Source organism: Staurois parvus, unplaced genomic scaffold, assembly GCF_062004578.1.
Source record: "Staurois parvus isolate SC_StPar_1 unplaced genomic scaffold, SC_StPar_1.0 ptg000264l, whole genome shotgun sequence".
NCBI classification, from domain to species: Eukaryota; Metazoa; Chordata; class Amphibia; order Anura; family Ranidae; genus Staurois; species Staurois parvus.
Genome location: NW_028318060.1, coordinates 5214094 through 5234996, shown reverse-complemented (window position 1 = coordinate 5234996; position 20903 = coordinate 5214094). Strand labels below are relative to the sequence as shown.

Here is a 20903-nt window from a genome sequence, read left to right as displayed (position 1 = left end):
TAGGTATAGTAAGGGTTAGAAAAAAAATGTCAGCCTTATTTGCTTTGTATGTTACAACTATATATATTATACAAAAATTCAAACACAGACACAAACAGGGCATTAAATATATACCAATAATACAGTATATATATACACACACAGTATATATAATTTACAAATATATTTTGAAAATAATTCTTCTCCATACTTATATTTAGCAATGTAAGTCACTCTCACATGTTCATACTTCTGCTAATAATTAATATTAATATATTTGTTTAAATATTCTTTATTTGAAACTTTTTTCAAAACCATCATGAGTTGTACATTTTAAATGGTATAATAAAAAGAAGTGGGAAAAAAGCAAACTAAAAGCATATGGCTAACATTTTGTTTTGGCTAACTTTATACATTAGTATGGCAGACTATTAGTTATTTTTAAACCTTAAGTGGTATAGCTTTTTATTTTTTATAGCATTTTACCCTTTGCTTATACCTTTTCTCCTTTTGGCCCTGCAGATCCATGATGTCCAGGTCGCCCAAATTGGCCCTGAAAGAAATAAAATGCATTTGGTTTGTAAACAGTAAAAATCTCCGAACAATACATTTGCTTTGAGAAGTTGTACTTCGAGGTCAGTCTAAACTCAATTAAGTCTTCCAAGAAGCATCTTCTCTTTCTGACTGATAAAACAGCTGCATCCTACTGATAAGGAACACAAACTGAAAGGATACAATGTTGCTAGTGGTTGCTTTTTCACCTTGGCAGATCATATGTAAAGACCCTACCTGCTGTATGTTGATACAGTGAGACATTAATTTTGCTGCTCCAATTGAAACATGCATATCATTATCAACATATTTTGCATAAACATTAGAAAATAATTTTAATATGTTCTGTGAATATATATATATATATATATATATATATATATATATACACACACACACACACACACACACACACACACAGTCTATCTATCTATCTCTCTATCTATCTATCTATCTATCTATCTATCTATCTATCTATCTATCTATCTATCTATCTCTCTCTCTATCTATCTCTCTCTCTATCTATCTATCTATCTATCTATCTATCTATCTATCTATCTATCTATCTATCTATCTATCTTTCTATCTATCTATCTATCTATCTATCTAATTTTTTGGTCCATATTTTAAAATGTTGCTGTTTTGAATTCTCTGCATATAATTCAGCACACTTTTTAAAAGGGCAGTACTATAATTTGGAACTTTTCATACAGTTTTCTTTTTTTTTACTGCCATGAACACAGTGCTTTATAAAGTAGATACATTTTTATAATTCAAATTTATTTTGTAAAATAAGCAGTTTAGCAACTAGCAACTTTTAGAAATATTTAAAAAGTAAAATTGTGATTTGTCTTTTAATTTGATCAATGAGAAGTCATTGTAGACTGACGCAGTTTTACTAAATAGCTGGGTGGCAGAAACACTGAATATCTGCATAATGCTTTCGTGTTTTTCTTTTTTTTTGTCAGGAACTAGTTGGTGAAAGTAAATACCAGTATCATTTTAATATAATCTTTGTTTAATCTAAAGACTCTAAAGACACAAACTGTCACAGTACAAGTAGCATCTATGACCTTTCTATTGTCTGCCATTTAACAGCAACCTTGATTTACCTTGGTTGATGACAGGCGTACTTTAAATTGTGAAATTTACCAAAGGAAAGGTCATTGGGACATTTCAGAAGCTACCAATCGATATATAACATATACAATAGAACAAAAATAATATGTTAATTTCAATGATTTTCAAAATCAGTACTTCCACAGAGAAATACCCTCAAAGATCTCCTTTGCTCAAAATAGTACATAGGTTCCAATGTGCGAGGATCTTTTTACTTAAAATATAACTAAAGGCAAAATTTTGGTTTTTGATAGAGTGCAGAGGGATTAGAACACGTCAGGTTTTTACTTCTGTATGTGAATTAGGGAGATTCACTTTCTCTACTTGTCGTATTTACAGTTATCCTCACTAACATTGGGTTGTTCCCAAAACATTATTAGAGGGGATATATTCAAATGAGGACACTATTTCTGGTGACCCTGGTGACACCCCAGGATTCCCTTACTTTGGAGGGATTTCCTCTCACTTCCTGTTTGGACTATGGGCCAGTACGTGAACAGAAATCTCCAGAGTTTAACCACAGATGACCAAAATAAACCTGACAACCCTCTCTTATACTATCCAAAATGAACAAAAAATGAATCCCTATAGTAGAGATGAGCGAATTATTCTAAAATTCGGTTCGGCTGATTCGCCGAATTCGCCGATTAAATTCGAATCGTGCCGAATATATTCGCTGCAAATTTAACTTATAAAAAGGGTGTTTCTAGGCTTCAGAGAGCCTTTATATTAGTGCAGAACACTGTACCTTTAATTTAAATGCCCTTGGAGTCTGCTGGGGAAGAGAAATAATACTGTCAGTCAGTATGACATGCAGATGAGTGCCGTCGATCTTAGAATCACCGCACACTTCACTCATTTGGGCAGTCACGGGGCCAAAACCAGAGTGTGGAGCCACAGTGTGGCGGTGGAGGCAGCAGCAATGGGAGGCCATACAGCACTCTATGACAAAATGGAACCCACCAGCAGTGTGAGGAGACCTGAAAGTGGTACATGGCAGAGTGTGGCGATGGAGACAGCAGCAATGGGAGGCCGTACAGGGACCCATGACACACTCTGGACCTGGCAGCAGCATGAGGAGGCGGTACAGGGGCCCATGACAGATTACGGGCATGGCAGCAGCATGAGGAGTCGGTACGGGGGCCCATGGCAGATTACGGGCCTGGCAGCAGCATGAGGAGGCGGTACAGGGGCCCATGGCAGAGTGGCGGAGCGTAAGCAGCTAAAATTGAAGGCCATACAGAGGCCTATGTTAAAAAGTCCCCCCAGCAGCAGCGTGGGGAGACGACTATCAAGAGTCCAATGGCAGAGTGGCGGAGCAGAAGCAGCTTCAATTGAAGGCCATACACAGGCCTAGGTTAAAAAGCGGAAGCCGTCAGCAGCGTGAGCAGACGACAGAGACACATGGCGCAGGGTGGCGGTGGATGCAGCAGTATTCGGAAGCCAAACACAGGCCTCGGTTAAAAAGCGGAAGCCATCAGCAGCGTGAGCAGACGACAGAGGCACATGGCGCAGTGTGGCGGTGGAGGCAGCAGCATTGGAAGGCCATACAGCACCCTATCACAAAATGGAACCCACCAACAGTGTAAGGAGACCTGAAAGTGGCACATGGTGCAGGGTGGCGGTGGAGGCAGCAGTATTCGGAAGACATACACAGGACTAGTTTAAAAAGCGGAAGCCGTCAGCAGCGTGAGCAGACGACAGAGGCACATGGCGCAGGGTGGCGGTGGAGGCAGCAGTATTCGGAAGCCATACACAGGCCTAGGTTAAAAAGCGGAAGCCGTCAGCAGCGTGAGCAGACGACAGAGACACATGGCGCAGGGTGGCGGTGGATGCAGCAGTATTCGGAAGCCAAACACAGGCCTCGGTTAAAAAGCGGAAGCCGTCAGCAGCGTGAGCAGATGACAGAGGCACATGGCGCAGGGTGGCGGTGGAGGCAGCAGCAATGGAAGGCCATACAGCACCCTATCACAAAATGGAACCCACCAACAGTGTAAGGAGACCTGAAAGTGGCACATGGCGCAGGGTGGCGGTGGAGGCAGCAGTATTCGGAAGACATACACAGGACTAGTTTAAAAAGCGGAAGCCGTCAGCAGCGTGAGCAGACGACAGAGGCACATGGCGCAGGGTGGCGGTGGAGGCAGCAGTATTCGGAAGCCATACACAGGCCTAGGTTAAAAAGCGGAAGCCGTCAGCAGCATGAGCAGACGACAGACACACATGGCGCAGGGTGGCGGTGGATGCAGCAGTATTCGGAAGCCAAACACAGGCCTCGGCTAAAAAGCGGAAGCCGTCAGCAGCGTGAGCAGACGACAGAGGCACATGGCGCAGGGTGGCGGTGGAGGCAGCAGCAATGGAAGGCCATACAGCACCCTATCACAAAATGGAACCCACCAACAGTGTAAGGAGACCTGAAAGTGGCACATGGCGCAGGGTGGCGGTGGAGGCAGCAGTATTCGGAAGACATACACAGGACTAGTTTAAAAAGCGGAAGCCATCAGCAGCGTGAGCAGACGACAGAGGCACATGGCGCAGGGTGGCGGTGGAGGCAGCAGTATTCGGAAGCCATACACAGGCCTAGGTTAAAAAGCGGAAGCCGTCAGCAGCGTGAGCAGACGACAGAGGCACATGGCGCAGGGTGGCGGTGGAGGCAGCAGTATTCGGAAGCCATACACAGGCCTCGGTTTAAAACTGGAACCCAGCAGCGTGAGCAGACGACAAAGACGCACATGGCAGAGGATGGATCTGGCAGCAGTATGAGAAGGCGGTACAGGGGCCCGTGGCACAGTGTGGTGATGGGGGCTACAGCAACTGGATGCCAGAAAGTGGCCGATAGGGCTATATACTGCATGACTACATAGGTGGTTTTTATAGTACTTTTTTTGGCCTCCCTCTCAGCAGGTGTGAAAAAGGCCACCATTTTTGAACGGTAGCGAGGGTCCAACAAGGTGGACAGCCAAAAGTCATCCCTCTGTCTGATGGTTATTATTCGGCTGTCGCTACGCAAGCAACCGAGCATGCTATGGGCCATTTGTGCCAAGGAATGCGAGGGACTCCCTGCCTCCATCTCCACAGCATACTGCCATGGTGCGTCTGGGTCCTCTGTCTCCTCCTCCTCCTCTACCAGATGCTCCTGCTCCTCCACTCCTGTCCGCTGAGTGGAAAAACCACCCATTTCACTCAATAATTCCTGAGCACCAATGTCCTCTTCTACCTCCTCCTCTTCTTCCTGTCCTGCCCCCACAGGGGTCATGTGGCATTGAGATCTGTGCGCCACGTCTACCGCACCCTGACCAGCCATTGTTAACAGCATTTGTTCCAGGACGTGCAGCAGAGGAATGACGTCGTTCATCCCATAGTCCTGCCGACTCACGAATAGCGTGGCCTCCTCAAAGGGCCTGAGCAAGCGGCAGGTGTCACGCATGAGCTGCCAATGGCTGACATCTAAGTTACACAGGGGAGTACCTTTATCCGCTTGTAACATCAGGAAATTGGTGATGGCCTTTCGCTGTTCGTAAAGGCGGTCTAACATATGTAGGGTTGAATTCCACCTTGTTGCAACGTCGCAGATCAGGCGATGCTGTGGAATTCCGTTGTGCCGCTGCAGCTCAAGGAGGGTGTGCTTTGCGGTGTAGGAATGGCTGAAATGCATGCAAAGTTTACGTGACATTTTAAGGATGTCTTGCAGTGGGATGGTGGATTTTAGGAACCGCTTGACAACCAGATTGAACACGTGAGCCATGCATGGCGCATGGCACAACCTTCCTTGACGCAGAGCAGACACCATGTTCTTTCCGTTGTCGGTCAACATGGTTCCGATTTTCAGTTTGCGCGGAGACAGCCATCTGTCGATTTCTCTGTTCATTACACTCAGAAGTTCCTCCCCTGTGTGACTACGTTCGCCAAGGCATACCAGGTGCAGCACAGCGTGACACCGTTGCGCCCTGCACATGTGATATGCCGGTCGGGTAATGGGACTTGGCACGGGGGTGGCGGCTGAGGACACGGCGGAAGAAGAGGTGGTAGAGGCGGACATCTTTGCTGGACCAAGGACGTGCAAACGTGGAGGCAAAAGCGGCGTGACCTGTCCAAGTTGCTGGTGCGGCTGTGCCGGCACCACGTTCACCCAGTGGGCCGTAAATGACATGTACTGTCCCTGACCGTAGTTACAGCTCCACACGTCGGCGCTGCCGTGCACTTTGGCAGAGACCGACATGCTCAAAGACTGGCCCACCATCTCTTCTACATGTGAATGCAGGGCTGGAACTGCCTTTTTGGCGAAGAAATGCCGGCTTGGCACTCTCCACCGCGGCTCGGCACAAGCCATCATTTCTCGGAAAGGTGCTGAGTCCACCACTTGGAAAGGGAGGGACTGCAGCACCAGCAACTTGGACAGGAGGACGTTCAGCTTCTGCACCATCGGGTGCGTGCTCACAAACTGTTGTCTCTTGGAAACGGATTCCAAGAAAGACTGCTGACGGAATCCGTGAAGAGGAGTAGCAGGAGAAGGAGCATCTGAACGAGCGGAAGATGCCAACGAGCGACAACTCCCCTCAGCAGAGGTGTTGGAGCCTTGACTGGCTGATAGAGGGCGATTGACGTCGGGTGACGGAGCAAGTAACGGAGCGGGTGATGGAGCGGGGGCTGGGGCAGGCAGAACCGCCGTATCTTTATCACGGTTTTCCCAGGCCACCGAATGGCGACGCTGCATATGCTGACGCAACGCTGTAGTCCCAACATTGGCCCCCTGGCCACGCTTGACTTTCTGGCCACATAGTCGACATATGGCTACGTTTACTTCCTTTGGCGGCTTGACGAAAAATTGCCACACCGCCGAGTAGGAAACTTTTCCCCCGCTACTCCTCACTGGCTGACTGCTACTTCCTCCGTGCACACCGGCACCACTACTGGCCGTGGTGGTAGGCTGCAGTGGAGCTGGTGCTCTACTCCGTGGCCGTTTGGCTCCACTGACACTGCTGCGACCCTGCTGCCTCCTGGGCAACCCACCGACTGTTTTGCTCGCTGGCAAGCTGGCACCCTCTTCTCCTGATGATGCGGAAGCAATAGCCTGATGACGACGAGGCTGCCAAGTGCGATCAGCCTCATCATCATCAATTAGGGTCTCCGCGTCACTACTAGCCCCCTCGGCTGCGTGTGGGTCAGGAGACAGACCTGTCTCTAGACCGGCTACCGAGCCACTCTCCTCGCCAGTACTTCTTCGCCTGGCTGCTGAAGAGGCGGATGTCTCCCCCCGTTCCTGACCGCTCTCTGTTAGCTCTTCCTCACTGTACAGTGGGGCTGAGCCCACAGCATGCGATACTTCGCTTGGTGAGGGAACACCAAAGGACAGGGGCAGGTCGAGGACACGTGATTTCAGTGGGCTTGCTCCCGGGCCATGCCAACTAACGGTTGTGTCTGACGTACCCACCGACCGTTGGCTGTAGGTGTCAGAGGTGACCTGGGAAGAGGAAGACGACCGAGTAAACCAATCGATGACGGCAGGGTTGTTGGTGGAGACACGACCGCTGGATGACATCGGGAGCACTGGCCTCTGGCTGCGACTAGTGCTGCCTCGACCCCTTCCTCTGCTGCCACGTCTGCTCGCTCCTGAAACATTGCCTCCTCTGCCACTCCTCTGCTTGTTGTCTGACATACTCTTTAATCCAATAAGCACCCCAAAAATAAAACCGGATTTAACTCTTTGAACGTACAATAGTGGTTGTGAAGCAGAAAGTCAGTTTATTTAGCACAATCGGTCAATTGCAGCTTGCCGTTGGCTGTAAACTGTACGTTTATGTCACTGGAATGCACTAATCACCCAAAAAATATTACCGCCACCCGGCGTGTAAATGGATCTAACTCTTTGAACGTACAATAGTGGTTGTGAAGCAGAAAGTCAGTTTATTTAGCACAATCGGTCAATTGCAGCTTGCCGTTGGCTGGAAACTGTACGTTTGTGTCACTGGAATGCACTAATCACCCAAAAAATATTACCGCCAGCCGGCGTGTAAATGGATTTAACTCTTTGAACGTACAATAGTGGTTGTGAAGCAGAAAGTCAGTTTATTTTGCACAATCGGCAAACTGCAGCACCAACTGTGCACGACAGCCACCAAAAAAAAAAAGGGTGTATGTCACTTTAAATTTTCGATTCTTTGATAGCTGTGGCCCCGAGTAACGATTCTGTGTCCCTGAGTAACGATTCTGTGTCCCTGAGTAACAATTCTGTGTCCCTGAGTAACAATTCTGTGTCCCTGAGTAACGATTCTGTGTCCCTGAGTAACGATTCTGTGTCCCTGAGTAACGATTCTGTGTCCCTGAGTAACGATTCTGTGGCCCTAAAGTCTCTGTGGCCCTAACTCTGTCCCTTAATACAGACAGGTCTGTCTCTCTTGAATGACCGGAGGCTAATGGAGAATTCTAAGATGGCCGCGATTTATAGCTCCACCATTACACAGTGCTGGCTGGCTGCTGATTGGCTAATGCGATCACATGTCATGATTCATGACTCATGAATGCATTATGGGTCAGCGCGCCTTGTCTGCGCGCCTTCCCAGAGATCCCCGCCCCATCTTCTCTGTCCATTTTCTCCTGTCGCCACACATGTCGCCGCCATTTTTGGGAAAATTCGAATCGTGCATCCGAAGTTTGCTAATCTTCGGATTCGTCGCGAATCGAATTTTTCCAAATCTTCGGAACGAATTCCACTTCGTCATGTTCGATTCGCTCATCTCTACCCTATAGTTCTACTTTAAATAAACATCGATTATGGTGATGAGGCAGGGGTGGCATTCAGCTCATTTCCCAGCTCAATGGAACTGCTTCGTCAGGAAACTGTGGAAGGGATATCTACAATAACACATAAAAATGCAATAAAGTTATTACCATTTTTGTGTGTTACATTTTTACGTTATTCTACCAACAGTCAATGTTCTTTATAACCTGCATGTATCTATGTATAAATATTTACCAACCAAGCAAGACAATCAAGCCATATTCCTGTTAAAGGGAAAGAAGCAGGGGATTAAAACAGAAAAGGGCCCAAGGCCACTGGAATTTACCACAAATCTACAAAAATGATACATAATAATCAGTTGTTGCACATGATGTAAGGCAGTGGTTACCTTCATATACCAAAATATCTAATTTCTGATGCCCTCTGTGCACTACAGGATGGTGTAATGAAATACAGGTTCCTGGCAACTAAAAAAAAATACATCACATTCCCAGTACATCTATGGGTTAAAAAAGTCCCTTAAAGAGTAATAAAAGTACCAATTGTTAGGATCCCTTAACAACATTGTCCAGTGGCCTCAGATAAGTCCTCTCTGCAAGAGGAAGGAGCAGACTTCCAGCACAGAATGTAGGGAGCCACCAACCCCCATTATATACAGTTGTGTCCAAAATTATTCAACCCCCACTGAAATTGAGTGTTTTGGCCAGTTTGACATTGCTTTTGATCATTCAGTCATCTTGCTTACATTTACATTAAAGAGGCACTTGTAGGTCAGACAAATATAACATAACAGTTATAATGAAATAACCACAAATGTCTTTTCTGTGCTCACAGCATTATCAGTTTTATTCAACCCCCAAGTGACATTCAATCTTAGTACTTAGTACAGCATCCTTTTACAGTTATAACAGCTTTTAAACGTGAAGCATAGCTTGACACAAGTGTCTTGCAGCGATCTACGGGTATCTTCGCCCATTCTTCATGGGCAAAGGCCTCCAGTTCAGTCACATTCTTAGGCTTGCGCACTGCAACTGCTTTCTTTAAGTCCCACCAGAGGTTCTCAATCGGATTTAAGTCTGGTGACTGCGATGGCCACTCCAAAATGTTCCAGCCTTTCCTCTGCAACCATGCTCTAGTGGACTTGGAGGTATGCTTGGGATCATTGTCCTGTTGAAAGGTCCAACGTCTCCCAAGCCTCAGGTGTGTGACGGACTGCATCACGTTTCCATCCAATATCTCCTGGTACTGAAGAGAATTCATGGTACCTTGCACACGCTGAAGCTTCCCTGTACCTGCAGAAGCAAAACAGCCCCAAAGCATGATTGACCCTCCACCATGCTTCACAGTAGGCAAGGTGTTCTTTTCATCATAGGCCTTGTTCTTCCTCCTCCAAACATAGCGTTGATCCATGGGCCCAAACAGTTCTAATTTTGTTTCATCAGTCCACAGAACACTATCCCACAACTTTTGTGGTTTGTCCACATGGCTTTTGGCATACTGCAGTCGACTCTTCTTATTCTTTGGAGACAGCAAGGGGGTACGCCTGGGAGTTCTGGCACGGAGGCCTTCATTACGCAGTGTGCGTCTTATTGTCTGGGCTGAAACTTCTGTACCCACATCTGACAAATCTTTTCTCAGTTCCTCAGCAGTCACACGGGGACTTCTCTCCACTCTACGCTTCAGGTAGCGCACAGCAGTCGAAGTCAGCATCTTCTTTCTGCCACGACCAGGTAGCGTTTCAACAGTGCCCTTTGCCTTGAATTTGCGAATGATGCTTCCTAAGGTGTCTCTTGGTATGTTTAACATCTTTGCAATCTTCTTATAGCCATTGCCCTTCCTGTGAAGAGAAATCACCTCTTCTCTTGTCTTCCTGGACCATTCTCTTGCCTTCACCATGTTTGTAACCACACCAGTAAATGTCTAGAAGGAGCTGAGTATCACAGTCATTTTAAAGCTGCCTAATTGGTGCTTATTATGCTTGATTGCTGCTCGGTGACATCCACAGGTGTTTTCAATACCTGATGGAAAGCACCTGTATGAACCTCTGTTCTTCAGAGTGGTAGTCTTTAAGGGGTTGAATAATTGTGGCAATGAAGAAACCACATAAGAACCATTTACTACTGTATTACATAAACAATTGATGTCATTTTAGTTGCATTTGGGTAGTTACAACGTCCTTGTAGGATTTGATTCTGAATACAATTCCAAATGTACACTATAGTCCCTAAACCCCTTTACAGCATTGGGGGTTGAATAATTTTGGACACAACTGTATCCCACTGCACATTTAGTCATACGCCAGAGTGTTGTGGCCTGTAAATTACATACAGTGTGTGCACACAGTTGACACATGTACACTGTAAATGTCACATCACCTATGACTGTTGGATTTAAGGTGTCTCACAGACACCTTATCCCAGCCCTGGTGTAAATGCAGGCATAGTGGGGATATAATGATGGTTGGCAGCACCCTACATGCTGGTCAGGGAGTTTCTCTCTTTCCACTGCTGTCGAGGGAACCTATCTAGGGCCAGTGGACAATATTTGTAAGGAACCCTTAATGGTTTTTTAATCCTGATTATTTTTTGAGACACATTTGAAATCTACTGATGCTCTAGTGCTGTGATATATATATTTTTACCAGTTGTCGAGAACCTGCACTTAATGACATGACCGTGTAGTGCATAAAGGGCATCAGATCTAGGATATTTTTAGTAAGGGAATTTAATAACATACATACACTCATAATAAATTCAATCCGTAGTCTGTAAAATCTGAATCTTTATTGGCTACATACTGAAACAAACTGGTAACAAGCTAATGCGTTTCGGTTGTGACAGCCTTCCTCATATCGCACACTGACTTTATTTAATATATGCATCTAATAAATCACATATGCCCTGGTGCTGTGTTTCCTTTTTACCAGATGTCAGATTGCATATGTTTGGGCCAATTTTCCTTCTCCCTGTAAACATTAGAAACTGATGAAATATGATTTATTTGAACATGGATGCTTAGAGAATTCTCTTGGAAAGAGGTAATAATGAGGTTATTATATTTAAATCACAGTGGTGGTGTTTTCTTTTACATCTTTATTGGTTGTAGATGGTAATGGTTTGGTATATGCAGGTAACCACTTTGGTACATCATGTTCAACAACATATTAATATACAGTACATTTTATTATGTTTGTGGTCAACTTCAGTGGCCTTGGTGCCTGTCTTGGTTTTTATCCGTTGATATTTTTCCTTTCCCTGGCATAGGCCATGGTTGTTTCACATTGCTTAATACATATTCATAAACAGACACATGTAGGTTATAAAGAAATTCTGACTCTTGATACAATAATTTAACCATTTCCCTCCTGGCCTATGGCCAGATGGTGGTAGGCAAAATCCTTCAGCGTTCCGGGTGGACGCCATATGGCATCCTCCCGGGCATGCGCAGTTTGCGCCCCTGCAGAGCCGCGCAGCGGCGCGATCTGTCACCGGCCATGTACCTCGGACACGGCCGATGACAGATCCGAGTACTGGCCCCGTTGCCGGTACCATGTGACCTGCTGTGACCAATCACAGCAGGTCACATTACAGTTGTATACAATGGATGGCTTCATTCATGCCATCCATTGTATACTAGTGTGCCTATCTATGAATGGTCACAGCGATCACATGCACAAGCTGGGCCAATCACAGCCCAGCTGTGTCATATGATTAGCCGTGGCCAAATCACAGCTAAGCACAAAAAAAAAAAAGCCTTGAATGAATCAATGTCATTCAGGTAAATGCTTGCTTATAGCAAAGTAATTCTTTGCTATAAGCAAATTGTGTAAAAAAAAAAAAATACTGATCACTTCCCCAAAGTAGTACAATGTTACTATGGTAACATTGTACTACTTTGGTCATAGTGAAATATGAAAAAAAATCGGAAAAAAAAGTAATAAAAAATTTAAAATAATAAACAAAATAAAAAGAAAATATATATATATATATTTTCATGCTGTCACCAGTCAGTGTCCCTGATCACCGCCATGCCAGTTATATGATGATGCTGTACTGCACTGGTGACAGTATGTAAAAAATTCTGACAAAAAAAATACAACTTCAAAAAACTCGCCATTCCTCTTATGAAGTACGTCGGACATTCTTGGACCTCAAGAAATTAGATTGGCTGTCAGTACTTCAGGATTGATCAATTTTCAGAACTATACCATAGTTTGTGAACTCTATAACTTTCCTAAAAACTAAAAAATACATCCTAATTTGGGTTATTTTCACCAAAGACATGTAGCAGAATACATCTCGGCCTAAATTTATGAAGAACAATTATTTATTTGCAAACTTTTATAACAGAAACAAAGAAAAACGTGTTTTTTTTCAAAATTTTCGGTCTTTTTTTGTTAATTTAGCAAAAAATAAAAACCCCAGCAGTGATTAAATACCACCAAAAGAAAGCTCTAGTTGTGCGAAGAAAATGATAAAATTTTAATTTGGGTACAATGTTGTATGACCGTGCAATTGTCATTCAAAGTGTGACAGCGCTGAAACCTGAAAAATGGCCTGGGCAGGAAGGGGGTAAAAGTGCCCGGTATGGAAATGGTTAAAGGCCACCCCTGGCCCATTACTATAATCAGCACAAGTGAATAGATCTATGCACATTGAAACATATGTCTTATGCTGAACAGTTGGGGGTCTTTGAGAGTATTTCACTATGGAAGTACTGTTTTTTGAAAAACACTGAATGTTTTTGGAAGTATACAGCCCTTACTCTCCTTGTTTTATGTGTTTTACAAATATTGTATAATAAAAGGGGCATTTTTGGACACATTCTGCAGTACAAGTTATAAATCAATACTATACATACTGTATATCAAAAAAGTCCATTTTTGTAGGGATGCTTGTTATATTGCACAAAATTTGTGTATAGACATATTTGGAAGCAACACTGCTTTGTCAAGGCCCCTCTGTATAGTGCAGTCCTATGGATGAGAGTCTCCATATTGGAGAATATATAGCCATGTACAAATTATTGGCAGTTATGCCTGGATGGAATCCATTTGCACTTAAAAGTGTAGAGGCACTTCAGAATACCAATGAATGCAGGTAATTGGTCATTGAAAAGTAATTAGATCTATATGTTATTGCAACTTCCAACATACACAGCCTTGGCAGTTTCCATTAATGCTGGGAGCCTAAGCCTTACCAGGTCAATCTCACTTTTACACTGACACAGGGCACATCTTCCCTTAATCAACCTCAGGTATATTCTCCAAAGACATTTCTTCAGATACAGTTACCAGTTGTCCCACATCAACTTGGAAGTTCCTGAGAACAATTACTCATGTCTCTACCTGGCCTGAACTTCAATGAGGATGTGCATAAAAGAAGAGTCACAAAGCTTTACTTTACCCACCTGACTTTAATATAATTAAAGATGTACACCTAAACATTTTAATGGTCCATCATCAACAATCTTGATGGAGTAAGCTCTCTACAAGAACATTTTCTTCTCATCATGCTCCTCCAATGCATAGGGTCCTCCCACCCTTCCCTATACAGTATATAACCAATGCTGAGTGACAAGAGCACTCTCATGGTGACAACCTGGTGGGACCATACCTTAAAGAGCCCTACAACTAGTTTAAGTGCCTGAATTATTCCCCTGTATAGCAGTCATCAGAATGGCAGAAGAAGAGGCAGCAGAATGAGCCAATCAGTTGTGCTGCAGTGCTTATCTGCTAACAAGTGACATGCTGATAGGAGGAGAGAGCAAAATGACAGAAAGTAGAGTGCATCAGTCTGCTGCCCCTTCACATTTGTCCTGCTGTTTGCCACAGCTGTGTAAACGACAGGACTTTATGGATAGAAGGAAACATCATTTGCAAACTAAAACAACTTGAGACAAGACTTTAATCAATCAATTAATATATCTAGCATTGAAATCACTGTGCTGCAGATATGCACATCTGTGTATCATTTTTAATCAATATTTTGCATACTTTTTTTTCTAATTAAGACTTATAACTGTGAAAAATTTCCATAATAAGACATACATGGAAACAATTTCTTGACAGAGGTTTAACCCTCCCCTAGTATATCCAAAATGTAAAAAAAAAAGTTTTGCCTTTAGATATACTTAAAAAAAATTCAAAATATCCTCTTGCTACATGTGAACATTACATTAGTACAGTGTTTTTCAACCTTTTTTGTGCAAAGGCACACTTTTTTCATGAAAAAAATCACGAGGCACACCACCATTAGAAAATGTTAAAAAAATTTACCTCTGTGCCTATATTGACTATATATAAAGTAATTCTCTTGAATAGGAATCAAACACAAAGAAATTATTTTATAATTACTTTATTATGAAATAATAAAGTATTTTATAATTGGACCCGGGGGCCGGACCAAGAGTAGATGAATGATGTGTATGTGTCATCCATAGTAAGTATAGTAATATTCCCCCATAGTAAGCATAGTAATTAATCCCCCATATAGTAATTCATCCTCCATATAGTAATTCATCCCCCATAGTAATTCATCCCTCATATAGTATTTCATCCCCCCATATAGTATTTCATCCCCCCATATAGTATTTCATCCCCCCATATAGTATTTCATCCCTCATATAGTAATTCATCCCTCATATAGTATTTCATCCCTCATATAGTATTTCATCCCTCATATAGTATTTCATCCCCCATATAGTATTTCATCCCCCCATATAGTATTTCATCCCCTCATATAGTATTTCATCCCTCATATAGTATTTCATCCCCCCATATAGTATTTCATCCCTCATACAGTAATTCATCCCTCATATAGTAATTCATCCCCCATATAGTATTTCATCCCTCATATAGTATTTCATCCCCCCATATAGTATTTCATCCCTCATATAGTAATTCATCCCCCCATATAGTATTTCATCCCCCCATATAGTATTTCATCCCCCCATATAGTATTTCATCCCTCATATAGTAATTCATCCCTGATATAGTAATTCATCCCCCATATAGTATTTCATCCCCCCATATAGTATTTCATCCCTCATAAAGTAATTCATCCCTCATATAGTATTTCATCCCCCACAGTACTATTCCCCCCCCCCCCCTTCTAGTAAGCCAAGTCCCCCGTGTCAATTCACTTACCTTTTGCGTTCCTCTCGCTGTCTTCCCGCGCCGTTCGGGTCTTCAGGGCGGACTGTGAGAGGAGCCTAGCTCCCCTCCCCTCACGTTCGGCACGCTGCCCCGCCTACACACATCCTGACAGCCACATCCGCAAGCCGGATTAAAAGGTCCGCGCGGACTTTTGGGGCTGCCAACCGAGAGGAGGCAGGGGAGCGGCCGACCGAGAGGAGGGAGGGGAGCAGGCGCCCGGCACACAGAAGAGCCGCATTAGACTGGGTAAAGAGCCGCATGTGGCTCGCGAGCCGCGGCTTGCCGACCACTGAATCATTAGATTCTAATGATTGGTCTATTTGTGAGCCGAAGCCACATGTTACAGATGAAATTGGAATTTTTCCCACGGCACACCAGAGAATATCTCACGGCACACTAGTGTGCCGCGGCACAGTGGTTGAAAAACGCTGCATTAGTAAGTCAAAGACATTTTATTGTGCTACTTTGTGCTTAGTTATTTTTTCTTCTTTTTTAACCTGTTTAGTTTAAGATACATTGTGGTGTGCCCCAATAGGAAGCAAAACTGCAATACTGTTTTCATTAGTGATATAAAAGGAAAAAGAAGCTAGGAGTATCATACTGGAGGAAAACATTTCATGGACAAATATTGCCATTCTTTCTCATTCGACCACTTGCCAACTGTAGTTTTACTGCAGACGGGAGGAAGTTACAGGCAGAGCAATGCACGGCTACATTACTCTGGCTGTACTAACACAGGGGGGACACTGCGCACCCCCACCACAACCACCATGGCCACCGGACACAGCAGAATGTGGATCCCGGAAAATGGGAACCCAATGTGAGCAAAGCTGTTATGAAACAATCTGATTCATAACAGCTCTGCTTTCCTTCCTAGTGAGCTGTGATTGGCCCACAGCTCTCACATGGTATATGGGCCAATCACAGCACCTTGTACCATGTGATCATCTGTAGCCAATCACAGATCACTAGTATGTTGAACTGTCATGAACATGACCCAATCATGATAGTTCAAAGCAAGCATTGCAGGAGCAATAATCTTTATTACTATGGTAACACTGCAGTACTCTGATGAAATTTTTTTAATAATAACTAATTAAAAATAATGTAAAAAATATTGAGAAAATTAAAAAAAATGTTTTTAAGGTTTTCTTTTTTTAACTACTTGCTGCCTGCCCGCTTGCAATGTGCAGACAAGCGGTGGGCAAAGTGACATACCCTTACACTCAATAGATTAGCAATTTAATGCTTTGATCACCCTTCCATGCCCCTCCCAGCTAGGGTCAGCTAGTGTTAGATTGCCACCACACTATCACACTCATGCTATAGGTCGCTGATCACTCCCATTGCTAATATAGTGTTTGTACCTACATTGATATATATTATATATTGATCACAAGCAGAACTACACTAGTACCTAGTACATAACTAGTTATGGATTTGAATCAAATAATGAATTATGGATTTGATTAGTGAATGATGAATTAATTCCCAAAACAAGCTAGATCTGTATTTTCCAGCAAGGGGTAGTAAGAAGGGTCATTCAAATTGCTGAACTTTCAGGTACTGTATAGGAGCATTACTATCTACCCTGTTAAAAATAGTCTAGTTAATCTTACTATCTCAGAAGAAAGGTTCATTCAAAATAAAGAAACCCCTTAACCACTTATCATGGATGCCCTCAGAAGCTAGTACATTTTTCATGTGATTCACTATCCTATTTCTGATATCTATACTGAAGCTCCCCCAACACTCCACACCTTTGACCTTACTACCATCGAGGAAGTCTCCAAGACCCTCTCTGATGCCCGCCTCACCACCTGCCCCCTCGACAAAACAAAAACAAAATTGACACAATTCGCAAGAACATTGCCGAAACTCACACGCCCTCTCAACCTGTCCCCTCTCACACAGCTACCCCCTTATCCCCCCTCCCCCTCGACATAACCCGCAGGGACTTCGTCGCTGCTCAAACTCTCTCCAACCCCCTTCACCCTCACTCAGCTACCCCCTCATCACCCCTCTCCCACGGCCCCACCACTGCTCTGACCTCCTCTTCCACCCCACCCTACATTCCTCATACTGAAGCTCCCCCAACACTCCACACCTTTGACCTTACTACCATCGAGGAAGTCTCCAAGACCCTCTCTGATGCCCGCCTCACCACCTGCCCCCTCGACCCTATCCCCTCACAACTCCTACGACCTTCCTCCTCCTCCATCCTACGCTCCCTCACCCACATCTTCAATCTCTCCCTCTCCTCAGGCACTTTCCCCTCCCCTCTGAAACATGCACACATCACCCCCATACTTAAAAAGCCCTCCCTGGACCCCAATGACCCGAACAACCTCAGACCCATCTCCCTGCTCCCATTTACATCTAAACTCCTCGAGCGCCTAGTCTACACCCGCCTATGCTCTCACCTCAACGACAACAACCTCCTCGATCCCCTACAGTCCGGCTTCCGTCCCCTACACTCCACCGAAACTGCCTTACTCAAACTCTCCAACGACCTGCTAACCGCCAAAGCTAATGGACACTATTCAGTGCTCCTACTCCTTGACCTCTCTGCGGCCTTCGACACAGTCGACCACCCCCTCCTCCTCAAAAAACTACACTCCCTCGGCCTCAGAGATTCTGCTCTCTCCTGGATCTCATCCTACCTGTCACAACGCTCTTTCAGCGTTACCTATAATGCTACCACCTCCCCCTCACTCCCCCTCTCTGTTGGGGTCCCTCAAGGCTCTGTCCTCGGGCCCCTTCTCTTCTCCATCTATACCTCCTCCCTTGGCCAACTCATACACTCTCACGGCTTCAACTACCACCTCTATGCCGACGACACACAAATCTATCTCTCAACCCCCCACCTCACCCCCTTGGTCTCAGCCCGAATCACACACCTACTGAGCGACATATCAGACTGGATGTCGCTCCACTTCCTTAAATTGAACCTCTCCAAAACCGAGTTTCTTGTCTTCCCCCCAGCCCGGACACCACCCCCCATTGATTTCTCCGTCACATCCAACAACGCTACCATCAAACCCGCCCTGCAGGCCAGAGTACTGGGTGTCATTCTGGACTCCAACCTATCCTTCCAGCCCCAAGTCCAATCTTTAACAAACTCGTGCAGACTCCACCTCCGCAACATCGCCAAAATCCGCACGTTCCTAACCCCAGAAACCACTAAACAGCTCATCCACTCCCTCATCATATCACGACTCGACTACTGCAACTCCCTCCTCACTGGCCTACCTCGCCACTGGCTATCCCCTCTTCAGTCCATCCTGAACACGGCTGCCAGACTCATTCACCTTTCCAACCGCTCTGTCTCCGCCACCCCCCTCTGCCAATCCCTCCACTGGCTTCCGATTGCGCAACGGATCAAATTCAAAATCCTAACGCTGACGTACAAAGCTGTCCACCATACTGCCCCGAACTACATCACTGACCTAATATCCAAGTACCGCCCAGCACGCACACTCCGCTCCTCACAAGACCTCCTTCTCTCTAGTTCCCTGGTCTCCTCCTCCCATGCCCGCCTCCAGGACTTCTCCAGGGTGTCACCCATCCTCTGGAACTCCCTGCCCCAACCCATCAGATTATCACCTACTCTCCTCTCCTTTAGGCGCACCCTGAAAACCCATCTCTTCAGGGAAGCCTACCCCACCCCCTGCTAACTTGCCTCCCTCCTCCACTCTTCCTACCACTCCATTCCCCACAGCTATCTCCTCCTGTGCCACCACCCCCTCCCTCCTAGATTGTAAGCTCGAAAGAGCAGGGCCCTTGATCCCCTCATGTTTTGCATTGTATTGGTATTGTTCTGTCACATGTTCTGTCTCCCTTTGTAATGTACAGCGCTGAGCGAACTATTGGCGCTTTATAAATACTGTATAATAATAATAATAATAATAATAATAATAATATCTATTAGAGACCAACAGACTTTCCCTCGCAGTTTGGATCTTTCAAAACATTATTTTGCTGTTTTGGATATTTAAAGGAAGGGTTAGAACCTTTTATTTAGAAGGCTATATCCCACATTGTGGGAAACTTTAAAGTACAACTGAGGTCTAAGTGTTACTATGTAAAGTGATTTATGCAACAGCTCCCTAATGTCTCATCATAATACTTATGATATCACTAATGCTCCGCGCCTTCAGCAGCCCAATAGTCATCCACTGCATACTGTTTAAAGAGACAATAATACATGCACCACTGTACAGACTGGGCCCAACGTTGCGTGAAGTAAATTCATTAACGAATGTCAGGTACTTTACAGCCATCTCCAGGGGTACCCTTCTCAGGAACATATACAGTATATCCATCCATTTTTATGGGTGAGTGCATTCTTGAATAGCTATTGCTAAGAGATACAGTGAAACTTTTCTTTGTCCCATTCATGCTTTTCATGGTTAATGTTGTTCTTCTTATTGTTGTGTATAACAGTTTAATGTGGTTTAGCCCTATTGCGGTTTATGTCACTTGCCATAGTTGAGGCTAATATTCCCATCAGCTAATCTAACATATTAAAATATATTATTAAATATAAATATATAACTTGCTTGTTGTTCTGTGCATTGCATTTTGCTTGCCATGCAATAATACACTTTTTATCTACCATCAAGCAGCTTGTAGCCTATTTCCTGTGTGCTAATATAGTGTGGTAGCATACAAGTACTTAAGTTATACAGGAGTGTGCAGACTACATATTAAATAACTAGGTGTGTGGGAGGGGCGGAGTAATTTACAGAATCATGGCAGAACAGAGAACCCATCATATCAAGTGGCTCCTGTGGAGATAAGCGCCCACTATCTAAAGAACCAACCCATATATCAAAATACAACTTAGAATATGGACAATTACCCTCCAATTAAATTACCTCAGCACCAGTGATACTCCTATGCATCACCAGTGGAAATATACTGTATACAGTCCTTCAATTCCTAATTTATTAGGGAGTGCTAACAAAGTCCATAAAATGTCCACAATGGCAAATATAGTATAACACCAAAATCATTGTAATGCTTATAGGCAAAAAACAGAAATAAGGAGAGTACTCCCAGTGATCAGCTCAATTTGCACATGTCAGTCCATCAAGGATGGTTATTAAATGAGCAGTCAAATAAAAAATTACCCAAGAATTAACAAAAGAAAAATCGAAATTCAAGTGAAGAACATCCAAGTGACAAGTATACCAAATAATTACAGATGTACAGTAGGTACGTTGTATAATGCACAAGCATAAGGGTACAAAATATTAGTACAGTTCATATGTGCTAAGTCCCACAGCAGATAGATCATATAGATATATGTCATGGAATCACAATTATACGTGCATGGATGTATTTTGCTGAATGAGA

At 44.2% G+C, this 20903-nt stretch overlaps 1 protein-coding gene across 2 annotated transcripts in view; it reads right to left on the bottom strand.

Moving 5' to 3' along the window:
* Positions 1-20903, bottom strand: part of COL19A1 (collagen type XIX alpha 1 chain) — an 895475-nt gene that overhangs the window by 194871 nt on the left and 679701 nt on the right. For both annotated transcript variants that reach the window (XM_089681326.1, XM_089681327.1), the window contains exon 37: positions 479-532. In XM_089681326.1, the coding sequence (XP_089537452.1) occupies positions 479-532 (54 nt within the window). The remainder of the gene's footprint in view (positions 1-478; positions 533-20903) is intronic.